The 24,224-nt window shown below is 39.9% G+C and overlaps 1 protein-coding gene across 2 annotated transcripts in view; it reads left to right on the top strand.

Annotated features, from left to right (window-relative positions):
* The window catches only part of LOC306755127 (cadherin-4-like), a gene marked incomplete at both ends in the record, with an annotated part of 261,980 nt that overhangs the window by 212,922 nt on the left and 24,834 nt on the right, over nt 1-24,224 (top strand). For both annotated transcript variants that reach the window (XM_079239397.1, XM_079239398.1), the window contains 4 exons: nt 6,221-6,376; nt 12,906-13,050; nt 15,923-16,095; nt 20,552-20,689. In XM_079239397.1, the coding sequence (XP_079095523.1) occupies nt 6,221-6,376; nt 12,906-13,050; nt 15,923-16,095; nt 20,552-20,689 (612 nt within the window). The remainder of the gene's footprint in view (nt 1-6,220; nt 6,377-12,905; nt 13,051-15,922; nt 16,096-20,551; nt 20,690-24,224) is intronic.

The following is a 24,224-nucleotide window of genomic DNA, read 5'->3' as shown; positions in this document are numbered from 1 at the left end:
CAAAAACAGGCGAGTCCAGAATAATTTAATTTAAGATGTTACAGAACTTTTACTAATGCAGTAACAGGGGAAAAATGTAATAACTAAGTAAATATACGGTATAACCAGATTTTGAAAGCTAAAGAAATGTCCCTGTGTTCAACTTTCTGAAGCCCTAATCCTAAACAAAAGCTCAAATTTGAGGACGGCATAGTAATGCTGTATCATGACACATTATCACTTTATAAAAATCTATTTAATTAGAGGATTAAACAACGCAAGTTGGAGAGTTTCATTTTTAAAGAGGTTCCCCAGACACAAAAGAGAAATCAGCAAAGATTTAGTCAACAGTGATATGAATAATAATAAAGAATAATGAAGATCATGAGACATCTACTGGCAGAAAACATTGTAAATCAACAAGGACATACACGTTAGAGCTCCCCCACCATCCTAAAACACCATCTGTTATCAGCAATAATACAAAAATAAAAAAAAAATGGAAGAGAAGAGAAAAAAAAACAAGTATTCTTGGAAAGAAAAGTCTTGAAATGGAGGTTGCAGATTGCAGATCTCAGTGATGCAGGAGAGTTATTTCAGTCTTTTGGGGCTATGAACATAAAAGAACAAAAGCAAGTGTGTATTCTTGAAAGGCAGACTATATCAAACTTGTACGTGTAACAAAAGTATGTTGAAGTGAACAAGACGGTCTGAACAGAACAAGAAAACTGTTTATAAAACAGCTGTGCTGTAAATCCAGTCTCTACCTCCCATCCTCTCAGTTCATTTAGTAGAAATCATCAATATCTACTCTGTATCAGGACAATGATTGCGTTTTAATTTTCTTACATACTTTATCGATGTTGTTCACCAGATAACCAGTACTTACAGGAGTTTTGAGTCTTCTTTTAAATCTTTTACATATTTTTATCTTTTATATTTTTTATCTTATTTTATCTGAATCTTTAACAAAGATTTGACTTTTAGAGAGGATGTATATGTTTTCACACTCATTAGGCTGCTATCGGAGAACAAAAAGATTTGGCAACTAAATCTTCTCTTTATCAGTCACCATGAGCTCTTTGTGTAGGCGGTCTGTTGGTTTCAGGATTTGTCTTTGATCACCTTTCACTGAAGCTGCAACCACAGCCTCCTAAATTCTCTTCAAACAGGTTTATCATCTTCCCTCTTCGTAAATATGGCGTTTCAGAGGAGCCCACAAGTCCTCAGTAGGATTAAAGTAAGGTGAAGGAGGACTGATTTTTCTGCCATCACGGATACCTCTGTTGCAAACCAAGCAGTGGGGTGTTTGGATGGTTGCCGTGTGGCTTTATCTTACATATACCCATCAAATGTTGTACTTCTTTATCACTTCTTGTCTCTTCAGTACATTTGAGAAAATCATTTTCCAGAAAATAACCAAAAGTTTCCCAGTCTCACTCCATCTTTAGCATGACAACATCCTGCACAATCAACCTTAATATTAGCAGCCCACAGCAGCAGCTCCTCCACCTTACTGCTGGTACTCCAAGTCCATTAGGGATGCAACCACAGGCTCATCCATCTGCTTTTAGGAGTTTCATGGCCCACTTATACCACTTCAGCTAGTGTCTCTTATTTAGCTGAATGTGTTCGGTCAGGTTTCAGCCTTCTTTTATCGACCATGTTTTTTAAAACTTGACACCGTGTTCCTCTGGGCACTTCAGTAACGCTGCAGTTCTGAAACGTGCTGGCACTGGACGATATCGGGTTTCTGGTAAACTCGCATGTTTGGTGAAAATCGGCTGATCATTTGCACCAGAAGCTTGACTGTTTGAGGATCAGCTCAGTCTAACGTGTTGCATTTCTCTGAAATATACTTTTTAACTTTTGACTTTTCATTGTCGGGGAAATTTCTCTTCTGATCTGTTTTCTGAATTATTACAAATACTAGAGAATAATGCCCACCTTGGTAGTAGATATCCGTCACTTAGGCCAGACCCTCGTTCATGGTGCACCATCTACACGACAACACAGGCAGTAAACGTTCTAGGTTATGTGGTTTAAATTGAAACATTTCCAGAAATCCTTTAGAGGTGAAAATAATGGTGCATATAGTGTATGTTTATGGGGTTGTGCCATATTACTAAGTGTGTTTACCTACACTGCTCAGGGTGTTGATTTATAAAATCATGCACTGTTTATTTTACACCACTGCTGCATATATTTATATCTTTAAACATCTTTCACAGTTAACTGTTCGTACAACACAGTTAGCTTTAATTTCAGTTTGCAGTTCTTTGTGATGTACCGCTGTTATTATTATATGTGATACTGAATGTCTGCACTGACAGACAGAAGAGCTGGATACTAAAGTGTTAGTTAACATTAAACTCAAGTAACAATTAATTCCTGTGCACCTCAGTGGCTGCAGTGATAGCACTTCTGTGTTATTCATCTTCCTCTCTTCATCTCCTCGTGTCTGTTTTCCCCGAAGACCCGGTGGGACGATAATTTCTCATTTGATTCAGATTTCCCTGGCAGAAGAGAGCTAAGCTCACTGATAAGATCTCCTTAAGAACCAGACAAGTTGTCAGTAATGAAGGGAAAAGCTTTGATCCGTCGACAAATAGGTCATTTAGACAGCGTCTGGTTTCTGACGCCTGATGATACAGTCATGACTCTGTCTCTCCGAGATGGCTGCTTCATGTCCATGCTTCCTCGCCCTCTCTCTCTCTCTCTCTCTCGCTTTCTCTCTCTCTGTCTTTCCCTTCTGCAGACTTGTGTGAATACAAACTGTCAAGACAATAAAGGGAAAATCAGAGGAGCGTGAGATAAAGACAAAAAAAAAAAAAAAAACAGCTTCTGATTATTATTGTTGCCACACAAAATTAATTCCTTTTGTAAGTTATTTTCTTTAATAGACACAGCGTGTGTGTGTCTGTGAGTGTGTTCGCGTGCTCCTGTGAGGTACAAGATAGTGCTATAAGGCGAGCAAGAGAAAAAGACTTTGCATCTTTTCATGAAAGAAAATACAAAGCACTTATGTAGTTATGAGAAGCTCTTTGTGTTTTATCTCATCCTGGACTTCGTTTTTTTTCAGCCGCTTCTCCTTTTTCATGAAGTGAAAATGGCAGAATGGGAATGAGAGCTGCCTGTTATTGAAGTGACATCCTGCCTGTCACAATATTCTCTGATTCAAGAAGGGGGACTGATAACATGCAACGAGAGCTTGCTGATTCATTTTCTCCACATCTATTACTGGATGGATTCATGCTGTACTCATTAGAATTATTACAGTCATTACTAATCATCAAGCCAGCAGCACTTTCCCATAATTTTACGGACTCTGAACTGTCCAAGTCAAGCTTTGTCGATGAGTCTTTGGCTAAAACAATTTTCTAGTCGAAAAGTTTTCAAAACATTTCTTTTCACAAACAAGATCTCGGTGCACTGGAGAAAACAATAATGGATGATCGAGTGCACATTTGTACACTCATGCGTCTTTGCACAATCAGAAACACATCAGGATAAGGATTCTGATGACATCCTGAAGGCATGCACGTGAACATTGTGGGAGGGAGAGCTAATTGGCTGGAATGACTGCGGAAACATGCAGCCGAAGCTCCCACGTCCCCTCCACCGCTAGCAGGACAACTTGGAAATGGGTGGAAAATCAAGGGGGCGGGGGGAAAAGCTAAATGGAATTACGGTGAGCTATCGCTTCCTAACTGGTGAGGATTTATATGCCGCTGCCAAGGCCAAAGGATTGAAGTAATTTCATTTTTCATGCATGGCTTCTGTCCCTACAGAGACCTGAAGGGAAGAGAAGGAGTGATCAGAGAGCATAGTGGAAGGAAGAGATGAGTGGAAAAAGGAAGGAGTGGAAATGAGGGAAAGGAGAGGGGCGGGGAACGTGAAAGAGGGGCAGGGAACGTGAATGCGACGCAGCTGGATAAGTAACAGCAACTTGCGCTTTGCGCTGTGAGAAGTATAGGTGTCACTGTGCTGCAGGGTAAAGACAGTTCAACGACACTTCTATCTGAATACCTGCTAGTTTGTTCATGTTTAACAACCAGACCAACATCGAAGCAATCGCGCTGGACACTTGGAGTCCATTAATTATCATGGCTGTCTGCCAATATTTTTTTCATGATTTATTTAACTATTAAAGATTGTACAAACAGACAACAATAAACAAAGTGACACTATTAGTGGTAGAGAGCTGTGTGAAAAGGTTCATTTCTCATGAAAAAAGAACAAAAACAAGAGGCAAAAATACAGTTATATAAAAACAGGATAGCACAACTTAACAACTTAACAAGACAGCTTTTAGGTTCTTGTGGACCAGACATTGAAGTGATTTAAAGTAAAAGGTGAAGACATTGATAAACCCAGTGAAGGATGGAATGCATTTTTTCCTGTCTGCAAATATGCATTAAAATATGTGCAAAGCATGATGACATCATTGCTCCCCTTTTTCACCAAATAAATGCACACATTCAGATACACACAACCAATCAAAGGTTTGGACACACCTCCCCATTGGATTTAATGGAAACATGTGTCCAAACTTTTGACTGGTAGGGTACACAAACACATTAACCAGAAGATGTGACAACCCCTCCTCACTGAGGGAAGTTCTGTCCAACTCCCCGCATTTGTTTGATTCAAAAGACACACCTGGATTTGACGACTGTAACAGACAGTTGATGATAATGTCTGAGCTGAAGAAGAGGAGTGGAAGGAAGATACCTACCCCTTTCAGTAATAGTGACAAGCTTTTACTTCATCGGTTAGAGGAGCCCACATGACACCTGCCTAATACCGTATGTCCTTCCCTCGTCCTTGTTAGTTCCTTCAGCTATTTTCACAGCAGGGCAGAATTCCTGGTGTGTCAAAAGTGTGGCTAAATTGGTTTCGAGTGGTGAAAGATGGAGACAACTTTGGACAGTCTTACTCCTCTGGTGCACTCAGCTCATTGATTAGAAGGGAAAAAAAACAGCCTAGTCCTCTGTGTGTAGGTGTGTGTGTATCTGCAAAGTAAGTGCCTGCATACAAGAATAAGTGTATGATTGAGTCATTTTGATCCACCAGCTGATTTCATGGCTTGTCATGTAGTTAATGGACAGAAATGGAATGCTTGGAGGTTTGGACTCTATTTGGGCACTAAACTTAATAACTCAGCCAAATGAGTCCCAATTACACAGCACTTCAGTCCAAATCACAGGGCATCACAGTGCACTTAATGCACCTATTAGTTCCCTGCATGACAAGGAAAGGTGGACCAAAAACAGTGGCCTACTCTTCAAAAGAACATTCTGCTCCCCCCTGTGTCACAGTTATTATATTGTTCTCTTCCTGTCTGCACCTCTTTATTTCAGTTTCATTTAACTTTTAGGACATCTTCTGTTCTAATTAAGCAAGTTGCAAGCTCATGGGGTCACTTTCCTATACTGTGATTGACATTTTATGTTCACAACACATCTGCAGGCTCAGTATGGCTTCCGTACATCTTATACTCAGCTACTATACCTGTCAGGCTGGGCAGTAAATGTACGTTGAGTTAAATTCCCTCACCCCACAGCATTGAATTCAGATTTTTCTTTGAAAGCCGTCCAGTTCTGTCATACAGAATGCATGCTGTTCCCTGCAGCTGCACTAATAGAATCTTTGAGTATGTGGAGGCAAGAAATGCCAAATTGTGATCCGTATGTGTGGATATTTGTTTTACTTATGTTGTGAAAGGGTATATATGTACACATCTCCACCTTCATGGAGAGCACAAACAGTTCTACACTGATGTAAATCAAACATTTTAAGGAGAAGACTTTGTGTAAGGCTGGGTGAGGATTAAGTTCAGCCAAGAATTGTTTGTGGTTGAGGCACAGCTTTGTGTCAAATGTACTCTAGAGTTTTGAAAAACTCAGCTTTGTGTGTGTGTGTGTGTACATGCTTGTGTGGCCGTGTATGTTCTGTGAATAAAAGAAAAAGTTTTACTGAACAAAGTTACAAAACTCTAGTGCTGTATATCACAAATTCCAACTTGAATAATAAACACTTCATAGTTTATATGGCCAAAAAAATAAATAAAAAAGCCACCGGCAAGCTGTGGAAATATTGTTTTACTTTAGTGTTGCTGACAAAACAGAAAAATGGAGACAACAAAACAAAAAGAGATTAAGTTGCCAAGCATGCTGGGATGCCTTGGGAGAGTTTCTTCACCCATTTGATTGAATATTCCTCTATGTTTGTGATCCAGATTCGCTCAGACCAGGACCAAGACATCTCAATCCGATACAGCATCACTGGCGTGGGAGCGGATCAACCGCCCAATGAGGTGTTTAACATCGAGCCTGTGCTTGGAAAGATGTTTGTCACCAAACCTCTGGATCGCGAACATCGCTCCTCTTATCATGTGAGTACTTATGAGGAGGTAAGAATCATGAAATGTCCTGTTTGCATCTTTGCTCTTATAGGTGCAGCAGCATAGTTAGAGATTGAGGTAATTACTCATCAAACTCATGAGTATCACGTCATCAACTGCTGAAGTAGGAAGAGTTGCATAAGGGGGAGAAACACAGAGTAAAGATGAAAAATTGCTCATTATATAAACAGCTATGGATACGCACTAATCACTGTAACCAGTGACAGGGAAAGAGAATATTTTGTTGCAATGGTACGCTGGAAGGTCTTGGATCTTGGAAACTTTATGTTATTTTGACATGCTCTGCCCAATAAACTATTGTTCCAGTGCAGTTGCAGGACAACAGAAGTGCAAACCAGAAGGCAAGTTTTCCAAAAAGTAAAATGCATCCAAAGCATAAAAACAGTCACGGATAGCTCAAGAAAAACAGTTCAAAGTTTTTCCAAATGTGCCAGATCCCAACGTGATTAAGCACTTGCTGAATGTGCTGGTATAATGGCAACCTGCACATACAGTACACTGCCTGGTTTTACCATCCTAGCTAACCAGTGTATGATTTGTCTGTTTGTCCATTTGCAATGCTCCCATTCACTTTCCCACGAGTAATAATAGAGAAGTACTATATCAGTCATATGTGAAGGCTGAAAATGAAGCTAGGTCTCTCCAAAAACAAAATATCTTGGCTTAGTTTCAGTTCACTTGGCTTGAATATGTTTAAGGGTCATTCCTGTTCACCATATTGCTATAATGATTAATTCACATGAAAGGCTTCAGTCTCATTGAAATGTTTTTGAGAGCTCCTTGTTTTTTTCTCTAATAACTTGTTTTTAGGCAAGGTCCTAAAAAGTATGATGATTGAAAACTCTTAATTGTTTAAAAATGGAAAAAAATTCTGGTTTTCTACTAAGAGAAGATGGAAAAACTGAACTCTGGCTTGCTTACTATGGTTACTGTTTTTTTTTTTTTTTTTTTCTGAATTCACTACATCCTTCCAATCCAGAAGCAGCTATCAGACATTCAGTTTTAGCTGTATCTTTAAATTAATTAATTATACTTTGGTTACTTGATATTTAAATATAAAGTAAATATAGTCAGATAAGTTATTATTTCCTTTGTCCCATCCTCCCCCAGTATCATTTACTGAAACAAAACTGTCTCAAAACTGCATCTTCTGCTATATTTCACTTGCTGCTGCTTCCAAATCACTTTTTGTTGTGACTTCCATCAAGCCAGAATACATTTTATTTGATATAACCCTAGCACTTTATCATTATTGTTAAATAAAAGTGTTGCTAAATATCAAAGTTCAGCTGAAAATAAATCTTTGTGGTCATCATTCATGTTGTCAAATGTAAATGAAGATAAACATGATTGAATTCCTGCGTATTTGTTGCACTGGACATGAAAGTCTCTTCCATCTCAGGGATCATAAACTCAGATTTCAAGGATCTTAATTTTTATGATAAGGACACCAAGCAACTTGATTAGTGACAAGAAGTGACAAGAGTTCTTATAGATGATTTTAAATAATAAAGTCTGCATTCAGAAAACTTTGAGGTGCTGGTTTTCTTCCAAACACAGCCAGATTACCTGTTGCCTTCCTGTGTGTGACCATTGTTGTGTAACCCACTTCAAGGTATGTACACATCGCTACTCTAGGTTCGTAGGAGCTGGGAGTAAGGTAATGAACCACTGGACACAGGTATACACAGGTACACAAGTGTATAACTGCAGATTTTAGTGCAAAATTGTAAAACAGTTTACAACATATAATTGTGCACAATACCTAGGGTCCATGAACTAATAAAAATAAAATAATAAAATTAAAATAAAATAAATTGTCCTTCTTTTAGGAATGTTCCTTTTGAATTGGCTTTTCCAAAACTGTTCTTTTTTTAATTTGTATCCACGCAATGTTCCAGTCAATAGTCAGGGGAATAAGTCAAGTCAGGGGCTTTATCCAAGATTTCTCTTGTGGTGTCAGTCAGTTGGACTAACAAAATCCTACCACCCTATCCGCTGAATGGAGTGGAGGAGTGGAGGAGATCAAAGTTCGACTGGGAGGCTCGCCATCAACGATCGCTGGTCAACCTTGTAGAACACACGGACTGGATCTTCACTTTTTTCCCGGAGGATCAAAAAAAGACCTGACCAAGAAGGGAGAAGCCAGGACAGATAAAATTCCTCCACAACGGTTCTCCAACCTCTCATTTCCTCGTTTTCCAGCTCACATGGGAGAAACTGAAGCAATGTTCAGTCCGTTATTAGCAATATAAAGTTAGATGGGAAAACTGTGGCATGCTACTTCCTGTTTTCACCAAAATAAAACTTGTTTTTTCAAAATAAAACTTGCATTACTTACAATGCAAAATAAACCAAAAAAATATTAGAAAATTAATACAAATTATTAGTAAACCCATTTTTTAGGTGGGTTACAGTTGATTTAAAGGGAAAAAAAACATGGATTCAAACCAAGCGGCAACCTTCGACAATTAAAAGTGAAGCCTATGCAGAAGTGCATAAAACTGCAGTTCCCCCTTCATCCACTAGGGGCTGGCTGCAAAACAGAGCAAATCCCCATAGACTCCCATGTTAAAAAGGCCAACTTCACAGCAAAAGTAAACATGTTTACAACCTGGTTCAAAAATCCATTTTCGGTTAATAGGTCAGGTTTACCTTCATGACAACTGTGGGGGGAGTGAATTTTTTTCAAACTCACCCGTTTAGAAGTAATTTAACCTCGAAGTTCTGCATATTTAGGGGCGTGTCCTTTGACAAGTACCAATCTCCCACTTCAAGTAAGAAGAAAGTAAAACGACCGCAGTTTTTAGCGGGTTAACAACGTGACTTAGCTGTAGCCCGTTTACCTCCATTAGCTGGTTAGCTCCTGTTCACTCCGGGTTAACTCGGTTAGCTTTTAGTGACAGAAAGCTCGGAGTTTGCTCGATGTCAATCATCCACCATGACACTCACAGCCCCCCTTTCAGCTCCACCTCTTTGCCCATATTTGTATTTCCCGGGTGAGACGACGCGCATGACCCTGCCAAGATGGCGATGGTAGGAACCGCCCACCAAGCTTCAATTCAGCTCTTCAGAAACCTACAGGTGACGTCACAAAGGCTACGTCCATCTCTATATACAGTCTATGATTCAAACCAAAAGCAGAAGTTAATCAGTGGGCTGTGACCCGTCTTGGACACGTTTTCATGCACCATAACTTTTGGACTGATCCTCACAAACAAAGCAAACTAATCACATAACCTCCTCGGCTGAGGTAATAAGTAAATCACCTCCTGGTTTTAACCAATTTAATTTAGCATGCAACCATTGATCTTTTTCTGTTTCTGTATCTGCCTCTGTTTGTATCTTTATGGGCACTTTCATCAGAGTTACAGTCCTGGTAAAGTGGCAGGTCTAACCTTTCAGTTGGAAGTTAACAGATTTACATGCAGGATAAGCTGCAACCGATGAAGCCATTTGTTTCCAAGAGAGAATTCTTGCTTAAAGTTACCTTTTCATTCTGGCTGAAAGTGTGACTTCAGAATACAAAGTAAAGAAAACCAGATCAGACAAGGTAGAGATTTGGTGCACAAACAGATGGAGAAAAAAAGCTGCAGTTCATGCCAAGCGTTTCAAACTAGATGCTGTCCGAGCTTCATGAAGGCACTTAATCAGTAACTGCTCCAAAAACCTTAAAAGTGGCGATGGTCTTCTTTATCGACCATCGTTATCTAGGAAGTTGCAGCACACAAAGTTTGACTCTGCGGTCTTTCTTTGGCTTGCTTCATATTTCATGCAAGGACAGAACAAAGTTACGCTCGAGTTCTTTTTATTTCAAAAGAATAAGCACTCTGAAATTCAAAACCAGCCACGCGGCGAGATGCATTCTTATGAGGAAACAAACCTTGAAGCGGATGATTCTGCCGTTATCTATATCAGGATGCTGCCTCTCGCCAAATGCAGAGCACTGCCTCATATAGTTGATTCCTCCCACCACCACCGCCTGCCTTTCAAGATAATAACTTTAATGTGGACTCAGAATTACATTTTACATTCTTTAAACATGGCGGTAATCGCTGACTCCTGCTGTTATTGAATTAGGATGTGGGTTCGTGCAGTATGGAGGGACGAGGATGGGTTAAGATAAAGGGTCTGGCTTGCAGCCTGCTACAGCGCAGAGATATGCAGTGACAGCATGTGGCTATGGAGTGCAGGACAGATCAGACAATGCGGTGGAAAAAGTAAAGTCAAATTAACCCCAGCAACGCCATTTTGTGGGAGGTGCAGAGAGGAAGCTGATGGAAAGGAGAGGATGAGCAGGAGTTCCACCTCACGGAGGGAGAGATACTTTCTTATTCTGCTTTCTTTTTACATTTCTTTTATTCCAGTTATCTGACTCTTATGCCCCCTGCATCCGAGTACGATTCCAGCAAACCATACACGCAATATTCTCATTTCTCATCCATTCTCAGCGTCCAAGTTTCTTTTAGTTCTGTCACTTTTCCTTCACCTTCACCTGCACATTTGTAATATCAAGAGTTGGTCTGAAATCGATTCATGATGTCTTTACAGAATGAATATTTACGAGACTAGGTTGTTAGGATGTAGATGGTATCTTTTATTCATTTATTTATTTCTTATTTTTCATTTTTCTAAACAAACATCCCCAGTGCCTGAAGCTGACAGAAATACAGAAATATCACTGAATAAGTCACGCTCAGGGATATAAACATTCCCAGTAAGGTCAAACGAATGGAAACACTGATGTGTTTATGTCGAGATCCCCCCCCCCCCCCCCCCCCCCTTCCGTCTGCTAGTTTGACCTTTTTGTATAGGAGAGGAAAAACAAAAGTCTTACTTGTACATTTTCCTGATAATTCATTTATTTTCCATGCTGTGATTTGTTTTATTTAGATGTGTTTTCTTTCCTTCCAGACTTCATGAGCTGAAAAGCAGGAAGTATGCATTTTGCAGAATGTTATTCCAGCAACAGCGTTAGGTCGAAACTTTGTGAGAAATCCTAGTTGTGATTTCATTGATCTGAGAAACGGCTGAGTTGACGTTGAGAAAGCAGACAGAAAGTTAGACAGGGAGCCAACGTTGGATTTCTGAAACAGCCACTGTGCTTTCAGAACCAAGCTGCCTCCTACTGAAATACGGAGTTTCTTCTTCTGGTTCCAACAGAGATAAAAACTTCTGGAGACTAAGTGTATAAGAGATAAGAAGTCGGGAAAAAGAATGTAAAAGCAATTTTTCTGCAAAAGGAGAATCTCAAATTTTCCGACAAAGTGTCTGATATTGTTGAGATTTTGGGAATCCTTTTGAAATTCCTACACAGTTTAATTCGGTGATGAAGATTCGATTTGCCTGTGCAAACACAAGTCTGTGTTGTTGTTTTATTTTTATTTATTTTCTTTGACTTAGGGGATATTGAGAAAAACTCCTGCCTTCAGTTAGTTGGTGTTTTATTTATGTTGTTTCTTTCTTTGTTTTGTCAAGGGAGAATGCTGGTGCTCTTCAGTCTGACAGAAAATGAATTCTATATTATATCTCAGACAACCACAGCATAAAAGCCCCTGACAGGGTAAATCTTACCTCAACATTGAGGTTAAGAAGAGTGGTGCGGTAGTCCAGGGGGAAACATCCAGTCCTGAGATTCATTTTGAGTTTAAATATGTCTTCTACTTCAGTATAAATATCCCCCAAGACGATCTCCCATCAGAATCCCAAAATTGTCCAGGAATGGTTTAAGGAACACAGTAAGCATTTGAAAGTGACCTGACTTATCCTGATCCTGACTGCATTGAGCTGACAAGTCAGAATTGACAGACCAAAGTACACATGTAACCATGGATACCCCAGTGTGTCCTTTTCCCAAAGCCTGCCTTGGACCCATCAGCCGGCTGATTCTAGACACCTTAAATGCTTAATATCTTTAGCAAGGTATCTGAAAATCCAAATTCACTTTGTGGCAAAAACAAATAGATCAAAACCGACACAAACAGTTATGAAAAACTGTTCACAGCAAGAAGGAGGAGTCCTGCAGCCCCAGTGAGTCGTGATCTCAGCATCAACATGTCAAGTAGCTCAAAGCAGCAGTTCAGAACCAACAAGCATTTCAGGAAACAGGGAACAACTTATTCCCAACCACCCCAACAGAGAGAAAAGAATGGTTACCAAGACTGATGAGAACATGTTTTTACTTTAAATGCATTTTGTATGATTCTAATTTATAAAAAAAAAAAAAAAAAAGAAGCCATTTTGAAGGGTACGTGTCACAGCAACATCCATAAATGCCAGGATGCAGGCAGGTTGTCATGTGGTTTTACTGTATAAACATGTCCAGAGTGCAAATACAGCAGGCAAAAAACTTTAAAAAAGGCCCAGTAATCAATATTTATCTTTAAACATCATCATTTAGTTGCAGATTATACAACTAAAGTTGTTTAAAATGTCCTTCAATTGTCGTCATACTGATAGTCTGTAATCTCATTTTTCTTTTCATGTGTTTGACTCCCAGCTGCGAGCCCATGCTGTGGACATGAACGGGAACCAGGTTGAGAATCCAATCGATCTGTACATCTTCGTCATCGACATGAATGACAACAGACCTGAGTTCAAAAACCAGGTCTACAATGGTTCAGTGGATGAAGGCTCAAAACCAGGTAAAGGCGAAAAGAGGAATGGGAAACAGGAATACTTATATAAGAGATGCATTAACGAAAGGTTCAAGAAATATACAGATGTGGGCAGAAAAACAAGAGGGGGAACATTAAAACACAATGTGAACCTTGGATGGAAGAGAGAATATTTTCATTTCCCTTCATTTAGCGAAAAGGTGAAGAATCCGTCTCCTACCGAGGCTTTTCATTCATCCCGCTACAACAATAGCCAAAAACCAAATCAGGTGTTGGTGTTAGAGGATTAAATGTACCACGGTGTAACACCGCTGGGTCATTTTATTTCTAACCTCAAAGCGAAGAATCACATAGATGAGCTCTCTGTGTGCAAGCTTCTGTGAGTGTGAGCCTGATGAGCGAGTGTTTAGAGCACCGGGGACAATTTCAAGAGGTGTCCAGGTGTTCATTTCTTTTTCCAACTTTTCTGCCGTCTTCCTTCTTTCTCATTTGCTGTTCTCTGTTTTTTGCTCATCTTCAGCTGCAGCTTCCTCTCCCTCGGCCCTGCCCCACGCAGCACACAAGCCTCTGTGGCATGCATGACATTCAGCTGAACAATAGTCATAGAAAAGAGACTTTTAGAATTTAGAGCTCCAGTGGTTTCAGTGGAAGGCCAATTACAGACTTGAATTAGTTTGCAAATTAAAGAGTCATTATACGAACGTAATCCTGTCAGGCACAGCTTAGGACACCCATACAAAGGGTCCACATTAAACCCCCTAAGAGCGCAGCTTAATGAAATTACCCCAGTGATGTGTGATACATTGTGATTCTTCTTCTCTCTTTTTTTTCTGTATCCTTCCATCTCTTGAAAAAAAAAAAAGAAATAAATATTGGGTGGAGGACTGATCATCACTCCACTTGAACTCAAACCAAACAGAATCTGTCCTCTATCGCCCCCCCCACTCCCTCCCTCTGTTCATAACAGCTTCTTTCCCCCTCGTCTCACTGAGAGGGCTTTAGAGTGCTCCCTCTGGCCGAGTCATTGACAAATGTTGCTTTGAAATGTAATGAAGTTTGAAATGGGAGCTGCGGTTACAATTATCCTCGGACAGGGGCTGTCACTGGCATGATATCACTATCTCTGGCAATTAGAATCAGCTACCAGAGAGGAAGAAAGAGATGGAGAGATTGGGTGACAGGGAGTGATCCCGCAGAGTTTTATGGGTGTGCAGAAGCTGGAAAGCAAACAAATGAAGCATTCATGGAAGGACTGGGGCTTTTTTTTTTCGCCAGAACAGAGCTGTGTATACACTAGGGAAGGTTCATTCATTAAGGCAAATGAAGCTAAATTTGAACAAAAAGTGGATAAGCGGCGTGCATGGCATTAACCAGCATGTGTCTGCTATGGTTAACTATTAATTACTTCCTGCTGCTGTTCATTGCGTTGACAAACTGACAGGAAGATGTATGAACTACCTCCCCGTTTTGAATCATTTGTGTGTTTTATCACAATAATTTCAAGATGACTGACAGCAGTTGTGAAAGGTTTACTTGGTTTACACCCTTGTGATTTTATGTCCTTCGTGTTCATTAAAACAACCCGAGATTACAGCAATAAATTGAAAAATCAACATGGCTGTCATTTTTTATGCAACTACATGTTCTCTGACTCATGAGGGGAGGATCATGTTGCTCTCATAACAATCAACTCCTACTTTGTCAATTTATTTAGCCAGTGGGAGATGTTTACCCTCAAGGCTTTCTGTGAGTATTTTAACATTTTGATCATTTTATGTTTCTTGGATTTCTTTGTGGGGCTGCACGGTGACGTACTGGTTGGCACTGTGGTCTCCCAGTAAGATGGTCTGGCTGGGGGAGGTTTGGATGGGGGGCCTTTCTGTGTGTATATGTGTACATGTGCTTCTCTCCAGATATTCTGCTTCCTCCTGCCGTTCAAAAACATCCATGTTCAGTTTAGTTCATCTAAATTGTCCTTGTGTGGTTACCTGTTTGTCTCATTGTGTTGGCTTGGTGATGGACCAACCTGTCCAGGGTGTACCCTGCCTCTCATCCAGTGATTGCTGGGATGGGCTCCAGCTTGTGAACCTTAACCACTACCCATTTAATGGCTGTCTTCTAGTATATTCATAAGTGAGGATGGTTTATATACAATGTTGCCAGTTCACTGGACATTATGAGTCACCTAACATACTCCCACTCACTGAAGAATAAACAGATATTGTATAAAATTTCATATATACACGTACATATATTTACCAACTCAGTGATAGTCAGGGCAGAAAAAGGATACTAGTCCATTTTTATAGAAAATTTATTTTGTAAAAATATGGCAATATATAAACTGTTGTATTGCTTTATTGTAAAATTGTTGTATAGATCAAATAAAAAGTCAAATAATATTAAAGACAAAGAAGTGGAAAAAATGTGGCTGTGTATTTTAATAATTCATACGTCAGTAGGTAATTGGACTAAGCAGATATGAAAACGGATGGACGAATGTTTTTTTTTTTTTTCTGTCCAACACCGTAGCATACAGAATGGCAGTCTGTGTGCCATATTTAGCCAGACACATTTACTCTACCAAGCGAGAAATGTCTTTTGATATTCTGCCTTTGATATTCTGAATGTTTTTATTTTTATTTTTATTATTATGGATGGATGTCTTTGCCAAGCACCTTCCTGAAAGTTGCTATATGAACAACATTTGACCTAGTTGCTTACATTAGCTGTCACTTGCCTCTTTCAGCTACTCCTCATGCAGCAGCAGCAAAGTGCTGGAACAGTAAAGCTGGTTTTTTTTCCACACTTTTTGTGGAAAAAGGAGATAAATTCTGCGTTTGATCATGTTTAACTGCCTGTGGAGATAAATACTGACAGATATCCTTGTCCTCATCAGGAACTTATGTGATGCATGTGTCAGCGTTTGATGCCGATGACAACACCACAGCTAACGGAATGGTGCGCTATCGGATCTTGTCCCAGACTCCACACAGCCCCATCCCTAACATGTTTACTATCAACAGCGAGACTGGGGATATCGTGACAGTGGCACCGGGACTCGATCGAGAGGTTGGTCTTTTCATGTTTTACACTACACAGATGTGAATGGAAGTGGGTTGGATGTGACAGCAGGTGGTGTTTAATATCTGTAAGCTCAACGCCTGAATGAACCATCGGTGGACAAAAGATGCACCTTTATCTCCCCCTTTATGTGGCGCTGTTCCAAACAGCATTGTTTGCTCGGATGACGCTCTGAAAATGTGACTTTCAAATGTCTGTAGCCACTGTCACAACACACCCCTCGCCTTCCCTCCCAACACACACATAAACATCAACAACTGTACAGTAAATTGTCTGCGGTCACCTTGTTTATAAAAGTTGTGACAAGATCCAAATGTGTTTATTTTCGCAACATGGACGTGCCACTGACAACTTTGCAAAGAAATCTGTGAGACAGATCATCCTCCCAAACTGTCACTTGTGACAGACCTATTAACAACACATCATGCTGTAGTGGGCTGCTCATGTTGAGCTGTGTACATGCATGCGTGTGTGTGTGTGTGTGTGGTAAAGATAGAGTGGAAATATCTGAGATAGAAATGCCCTTGACACCTGTCAGACAAACACAAATCCCATGTAATCACATCTTCACTCGATAAAACAGAAGCAATGGAGGGAAAAGAGGAAACTGAGGGAAGCAAGAGAACAAAAACAGGGATGGCTAGATGGAGTATTACCATGATGAGGGGAGAAGTGAGACGGTGAAAATACGGTCACGGAGACAGAGAAGCAGTATGAGACATGAGGGTGCCAGAGGGAAGGAGAAGAATGTGGACTAAAAATTCCTCAACCAAACCTCTTCTGCTTATTTTTTTACTCTGTTTTATCTCTACAGAGCAAATCCAGACAGTCACCCCAAAAATGTAGGATTAAACTCCTGCTAGCCCTTTTCGTACTTCAAAGGACTCATCCTGACATAATGATTTCTCTGGCTTGAATCATTTTATTACTTGTGATTATTCAGGTTACTGTAGTATCCTAATCAGTTTTCTCTCTTTCAGTAGCATCTCTGACTTACTCTTCTTGTGAGTGTGCGGTTACCTAGCTCTGCCCCTGCCTCCCATTTGAAACAGGTTCAAGAAAAGCTACAGGCTGAGCTCACCCCAGCAGAGGAGCAAGATAAGCACAAAGAACAGCATCGCAGCTCGCCATGCTAACAGACAATTCCAGCAACCCAGCTTCCGTTGTTTGCATTAAGATCACAGCAGAGGCTGAAGAAAAACACTGATGCTGCTCTTTGATTCTCATTCAAAGGCACATGAACAAATGCAGCTACCAGTAGAACATCATTTTATCGCATTTTAATTCAAACGGCAATGTGTCTATGAGATGTTGGAGGAAGAGATGATGGGAAAGTATTGTTAAAAGCATGCTTTTCTAACCTTCTCACCCTTAACTCATCATAACTGCATCAAAACATCTGGGAATGAGGGTTCTTGTATGATGCAGTGATTATTATTGGTCTTAAATGGACAATTTATGACCTATTAGTGTATGGTTCACTTATATAAATGGGGAAACCAAAACTGGCCATTATGGTTCAATTCCCTTGGAGGAGCAGCTGCAGCATATATGGAGAAACAGTAATGGCCAAACCTTGTTAAATCATGTCTGTTGTGTACTCAAAAAAACTGCCAAGTAACAAGCTATTGTGGATGGGGGAAGCTCGGGGGAAATAAAGTAATTGGTCAAAATGTCCTTGCTGGCTCGTGTTGACTCTCAGAAGCAACTGTGAGCACTTGACAGTGAGATCAGGACCATTTGTCTTGACCTAATGCCAAGAGACATCGTCAGAAGTCTTGTGACAACCCGATTTCACAACAGAGCATGAAATATTTACATTGTCCTAAACTGAAAAAAAAAAAAAAACATAGCTACTTTACTGGACTCAAAAATTGTACAATTACAGTTTCCTAACTTTGTTTTCTAAACAGATGCAGCATAAGTTTTAGTTAATCAGCAAGTCAGTGAACTACATCTCATGATTTCAACATTAGAGCATCATAACATCTTGTCACAATTACTTGATTTAACACTACATTACCGTAGGTATACTATTGCATGTCGTGATTAACTGGTTGTAAAGATTCCTCAATAGAAATAAATAAGGAGAATATAGTTTGTTTATCTCTTAACAAACAAAACAAAAAAATAGAAAATGAGAAAATAACTTCACAGATACATTTTTTACATTAACGTTTTCATTTTAACAGCCATAAGTGTTCATGTTATTTTATACATTTATAATGTTGGGAACTAAGTTAATGCTAAATTTGTGATGACCAGACAAACATGTTTCCTTTCTTCACAATAATTTTGCCAAGAAAATTTGTAAATGTGATGGCAGTCCGCTTTCCACATCGTACCTATATGCAAGATGGAGAAGGTAGTATGAGTTGCTAATTCAGTGGAAATGCACATCGGTTAGAATTAGAAGATAAATGTTTAAAATAAGGATCTGAATTTATGAGTATTGGTTGGTCTTGGTTAAAAAGGCATGACTAGACTCAAAAACTGACATGAATATGTTACTATTCATGTGCAAAAGTTTTTTGTGTCATGCTGACATTGCCAAACAGAAAACAATAATCTGGAGTAGGGATGCACTGATACCAGTATCGGTATCGGTATCAGATATTCAAATGTCAGATATCGGTAAAAAAAAAGTGGATCAGTGCATCCCCAGTCTGGATTATGACATATTTTCGGGTAAGAATGAGCAGCTAGTGGGGATTGTTGGGATGCAGTTAGGATCAGTTTTGGCAACAGAAAGATGGCGTACAGTATATGTACGTTCTGATATGTTGGGAAAAGGGTAACTTTTTACAATTATGGTACCTGTCATATGCTTAAAAAATGTGTAACTCATGATGAACTAATGCAGTAATTAATTGAGACTATCATGAAATTATGTTGCTCATCATAAACTAATGATTATCTCAATGTTGAGTCATTTGATTACTTGACACCTAATTGATCATCAGTTGATAAACATTTGTGAATTCATCAATATGTCAGCAAATTTGCCAGTTTATATACAAATATATAATTTAATTCCCTGCAAATGATTTTTTTTTTTTTTTTTTTTTTTTTTTTAAATTATGTAGAGGTGCTTAGAGTAATTATTATTAGCGTTTAAAAATCACTGTATAAATGGAGTCCATTTAACAAAGATATGACACTGGTATGTATGGACATGTTTAACATCAATGCTTTAGAAACAACAAAACAAAGGAATAAACCTTCAATCAATTTTTATTCACTCAAAGCGCTTTTGGTCACTTTTTGGTTTGAGGTGTTCAATGCAAAATAACAACTAATAAAAAGAATGACCTACTTTGTCCCGTCCAATTATTCTTATCCTCCTCTCTATTCTGAACTTTTGAAATGTCTTTTTTGTTTTTTGTTTTTTTAAGTCCCACATTGATTTTCCTCCAAGGATTTCCATTGGTCTGCAGTAGACTTTTAAGAGCTTGTTGACAGTATGAGACCTCCGTCCTCCAGCGAATACTGGGCTTGCTGCGGTGTTGTTGCAATGCTGAGAAGTTCAGAGGAGCTCTACATAATTACTCCGTTGTCTAATTAGTGAAAGTGTTGTGTACACGCTCTACACAGGCTGATGGGACAGTCAGGCAAGCACAAGATATGGAAAAAGAGGGTCGTGTATGTGCAGTCATGTGTGCTTGTGTATGGTTGTGTGTATATGCAAGTGTTAATGAGTGTGTGTGTACAAGGTTGGAGTTCAGCATCTCATCTAGCATCAAGATGAGAGGAAGTGAGAAGAGCTGTCTAATCCTCCTGACGTGGCGTCCTGGCCTAATTGGGATATTTACTCGGTAATTAGCAGGTGAGAGAGAGACAGTGGGAATGTAATTGGGAATCTCAGTGACTAGACAAATTATCCAGACAGTCAGCTCCTGGGCTCCATCCTGCCTGCAGCCCATTAACTGCACCCTGGGACAGAAGCAGAGACAGAGAAAGCCACAAAAAGAGGGGAGGGAAACAGGCTGGGAAGAAAGCTGCATGACTACGAGAACAAAAATGCCTCCATACACAGAAATACAAATAAGAGAATCATTTTCCGCTTCTACTGAAGTGACACGGTGACATTTCAAAAGAGGAAATGGCATTCATTATTCTTTCATATTATTGCTGCACAGATAGTCTATTAATCTCTGTCTCTTGGATCATTCTCTTCACATCTGTCCATCAGTGGCTCTGAATGAAGTGTCTTTCATGACTTTGATTACATGCGTTACTTATTGGGGGGGGGGGGGAATAGTTAGTGTGATGTTTGGCCAGATTCCACCCAAGAGGTTTTGACTCAAATGAAAAGAATTTTGTCTTTGTGATCTAAGTCTACTGCTGTACACTTGTAGCAGCAAATGCTGTAGATGAATAACTGTGCACTGTTTTTTCCTGTCTTCTTTCCCTCATTCTGGTTTTTTTTTTTCCCATTTCACAGAAAGTGTCCCAGTACACCATCATCGTGCAAGCCACAGACATGGAGGGCAACCTGAACTTTGGCCTTTCCAACACTGCCACTGCCATCATCACTGTCACGGACATCAATGACAACCCTCCGATGATGACCTCCAGAACGGTGAGTTATTACAAATAAGCAGTGTGGAGAGGGTAACAATTCAGGGAAGATGGTGGTTTCGGATTCAGAAAAAGAGGCTGGAAATGATAAGAATGCCGGAAGAAAAAAGGACACGAGAGAAATATATCTGAAGAAATGAAAGGGAGAATGAAAAGGGATGTCGCCGCAAAGTGAGGAAGAGAAGAAAGAAACTCAGTTTCAATCCACCAAGAGACAATAAAAAGCAAAAAATACATTATTCTCGGAGCTCTTCACATGTAGCGACGCTTGGCTAAAACATGTCACTGTGTGATACTGTTAGAAAATATTTATACAAACAAAGTGAGTGAGATTCTTTAAATATGGACAGTAGTTTCTCATAATCTTGTTGAGGAAACACACACACACACACGCACACACACACACACACACACACAACCTAATAAAATTAAGTCCTACTTACTTTCATCCGCAACTAAACCAGAGCTAACAAATGGTTACTGATTGTTGTCATAACAGCGATGATTTAGAAAGATGATTGCATTACAGAAAGTCATTAGTGAGTGCAAGGTAAAATTTAGAGTCCAGTGGATTGCATTGTATGTGGATTGTTTTCCATCACGCGTGGTATAATTTGGCCATATCATCGCTGAATGACTTAAGGAGTCAGGAGATTTCCACTTTGGCCTCACTTTTTAAGCATTTCTGTCAGTTTTCCTTAAGATTCAGACGACTGAAAGTAGCAGCTGAAGATGCAGCAGTATCTCACACGCTTGTCTGAACCGACGCAGAGATGTGCGTTTGTTTAAAAAAAAAAATAACGATAATCCAAAGTGAAGCCACTTTTCCAGTTTTACGTTATGATGAAATATCTTGTTAGGTGTCAGTTTGGTTCCGGGTGTCAGGATTATTCGTGATGAACGCTTTCATATCAGAAGTGATGAGAGCAATCAGCCTGTTGGGTAGATAAGGTGCTTAGCTCTGCAACTGCAGGAACAGAGACTCCGGCAGCATCAGCAAGATAGCATACGCTCAACCCTTTGAGGTGGTAGAGGAGTTGGCATTAGCATTTGCCCTGGGGGCTATTAAGACCCTTATGATGATGAGTTAGCATTGGCAGTAAGGATGTGTCAGCCATAGATGCTCATCAGAGGAGGGGAAGCTATGTAGCAAAGAGCGTACAGGATAACATGCAGAGAGGAGACAGAGCGGGAAAAAGAGAACAAAGCGAATGGATGAACTGATGAGTGGACCACCATGTAGAGTGAAACAAAAAAAAAAGGTGAGAAAATTATGGTGAGTGAAGAAAAATGAGGGATTATTTCATCACAGCAGCAGTGATGAAGCTTAAACATGCCTTGTTGTAAATCACTGACCTTTCCTGACTCTGCATTAAGATTCCCCCCCACTCATGGCTGTGTATTGATGATAGTGGGCAATAACAGATAGATATTCTCTAACTGTGTTCCACTGTGTTTGAGTGCATTTTCATCAGCGTCACGGGGAGAAGTTAATACTATCATGGATATTAATGATAAAGTTTAGTGGAGGTTTTGGAGTCACGATGAGACCAGCACTTTTAACCGCTCTGTTCATAAATCATCCATTTTAGTGGGGAGATAACATTAAAGCCATTTTGTTGGGAATGCAGGTCATTATGCAAATATTTAGTGTTTGCAGTAAAACGCCATATATTTCAGTGTGTCCCAGAAATATAAAGTTTGGGGAATTTGTCTTTAATGTTGATGGTTAATATTTCATCACGCCTATCAGAAGCTGGCCCATTTTTCATGCAGGCAAAGGCCGGTGTGTGTGTGTGTGTGTGTGTGTGTGCAGATGTGAAGGATCTAGGTGCTTATTGCATTATGCCTGTGGTTCAAAAAGATGACATCAAACTTTAAGAAAATGATACATACCTTTTGCTGTATTTTTTTTTAATGCATGCATCCCTGTAACGATGTTCCTTGTATAGCGTTGCAGGTCTGTGTGAGCAACTACAATCCAGCCAGCAGAGTATTTCTGGGCAGGATTCACAGCAATCCAGAATTGGCCTCCTTCCTTTACTTTTCTTGCAAAGTTCACAAGATGAAGTATCTTGTCGCATCTCCACTGACTTCCTCCCCCCCCCCTTTGCTCTTCTCATTGTCTCATAGTGACAGATAGTTGAGGGTGCTGGCAAGAGGTGTCATGTCAAGTGTTGTGAGAAAGCCAACTGTACTCTTTGCCAATCACAGTCAAAGAGCTCCCCTTTACTTCCCTGTGGTCCATCAGTTAGAGACCAGAGACAAATCGCACAGAGAAAAACTGGCTGTTCAGAGGAAGTTTGAGCCAATGCTTAAAGACAAGCTTTCACTGACAGGAGCACGCTGCTGGAATGAGAGGTGCAACACAAATGCACATCTAAAATAAATCAACAATGATACTGTTTTACAGGAACAGACCTGGTTCAGTTCTTGCTGTAGCTGCAGTTCAGTTTGGGAACCACTAAACCAGTCGCCCTGCAGGGACACATTTTCACTGCAGCACCGGGTCTACATCCTCAAGTAAAGCACTGTTAAAATTCAGCAGATATGCTGCTGTTTGTGCCAGTAACTACAACAATCACAATGAAAACAGCAAAAAAATAAAAATAAAGAACGCTTGACAACACAAAGTGGTTATGAAGCTGAAGTGAACAGATAACAGTTCTCTTAATTTCTGATCAGCATAGAAACATTGTTTTCTCCTGGAAAATGTCCATGTCAGCTGCCTTGCTAGACTTTCCTTTGTTCTGTTGTGCGTCTACAACTACCAACCAACTACCAATGTTCAGTTATTAAATGATGATTGTCACAGTTTTCTTTGGGTTTCACTGCTTTATTTTGCGGTTGACAGTGACTCTGACAAGAAAACATTTGACAATTACAGATTTCAAAATCTGCTTTACCATCTAAGAATGATTGTTTGGAAACAAAAGGAGAGTTTTACTCATACTTCCATCTTCTTCTGTCATCATAGAGATATTAAAACAAGAAATTGATAATCAGAGATTTGATGGAGCCTTCAGTCTTCCCTCATAGCATCACACTTGCCCTTAGATGTTACTGTGTACCAAGAAAAAGGATGCCGCAGGGCTCCTATGGGAACATAACAGCGCTCTTGAAAGTTGGCTTTTATTGAATTGGCATTGGGGAGTCCCTGAACCGAATCACAAGCCCACACATACAAAAACTCACTCTGACAATAACATACGACAGGCTGTCTACTTATCCAAAGCAGGCAGTGCATCAGACCACCCGGACTCATCTGTTGTCTTAAGAATGTCATTGAGTCTCTGAACAGCTCTCCTGACGCAGCCCTCTAATCTGCCCGGTGCTGTCGGCTGTTTGCAGGGTGATGTGAGGGTTGCCAGGCAGGGTATTATGGTCTGTTGGAGTGTTTGGTCTGTGGCTTTGCTCTTTGATATCCTACACACACATAAGAGGCTCAGTGGCTCATCCACGCCTGTTACCCATGGTGACACAGGCATTGCATGTTTCTCCATGCCTGTTGCCTCCAGATGAGTTGAAGACATGCA

This window comes from Telmatherina bonti, assembly GCF_933228915.1.
Source record: "Telmatherina bonti genome assembly, chromosome: 4".
In the NCBI taxonomy this organism is placed as follows: domain Eukaryota; kingdom Metazoa; phylum Chordata; class Actinopteri; order Atheriniformes; family Telmatherinidae; genus Telmatherina; species Telmatherina bonti.
This window is presented reverse-complemented; position numbering and strand designations above follow the sequence as displayed.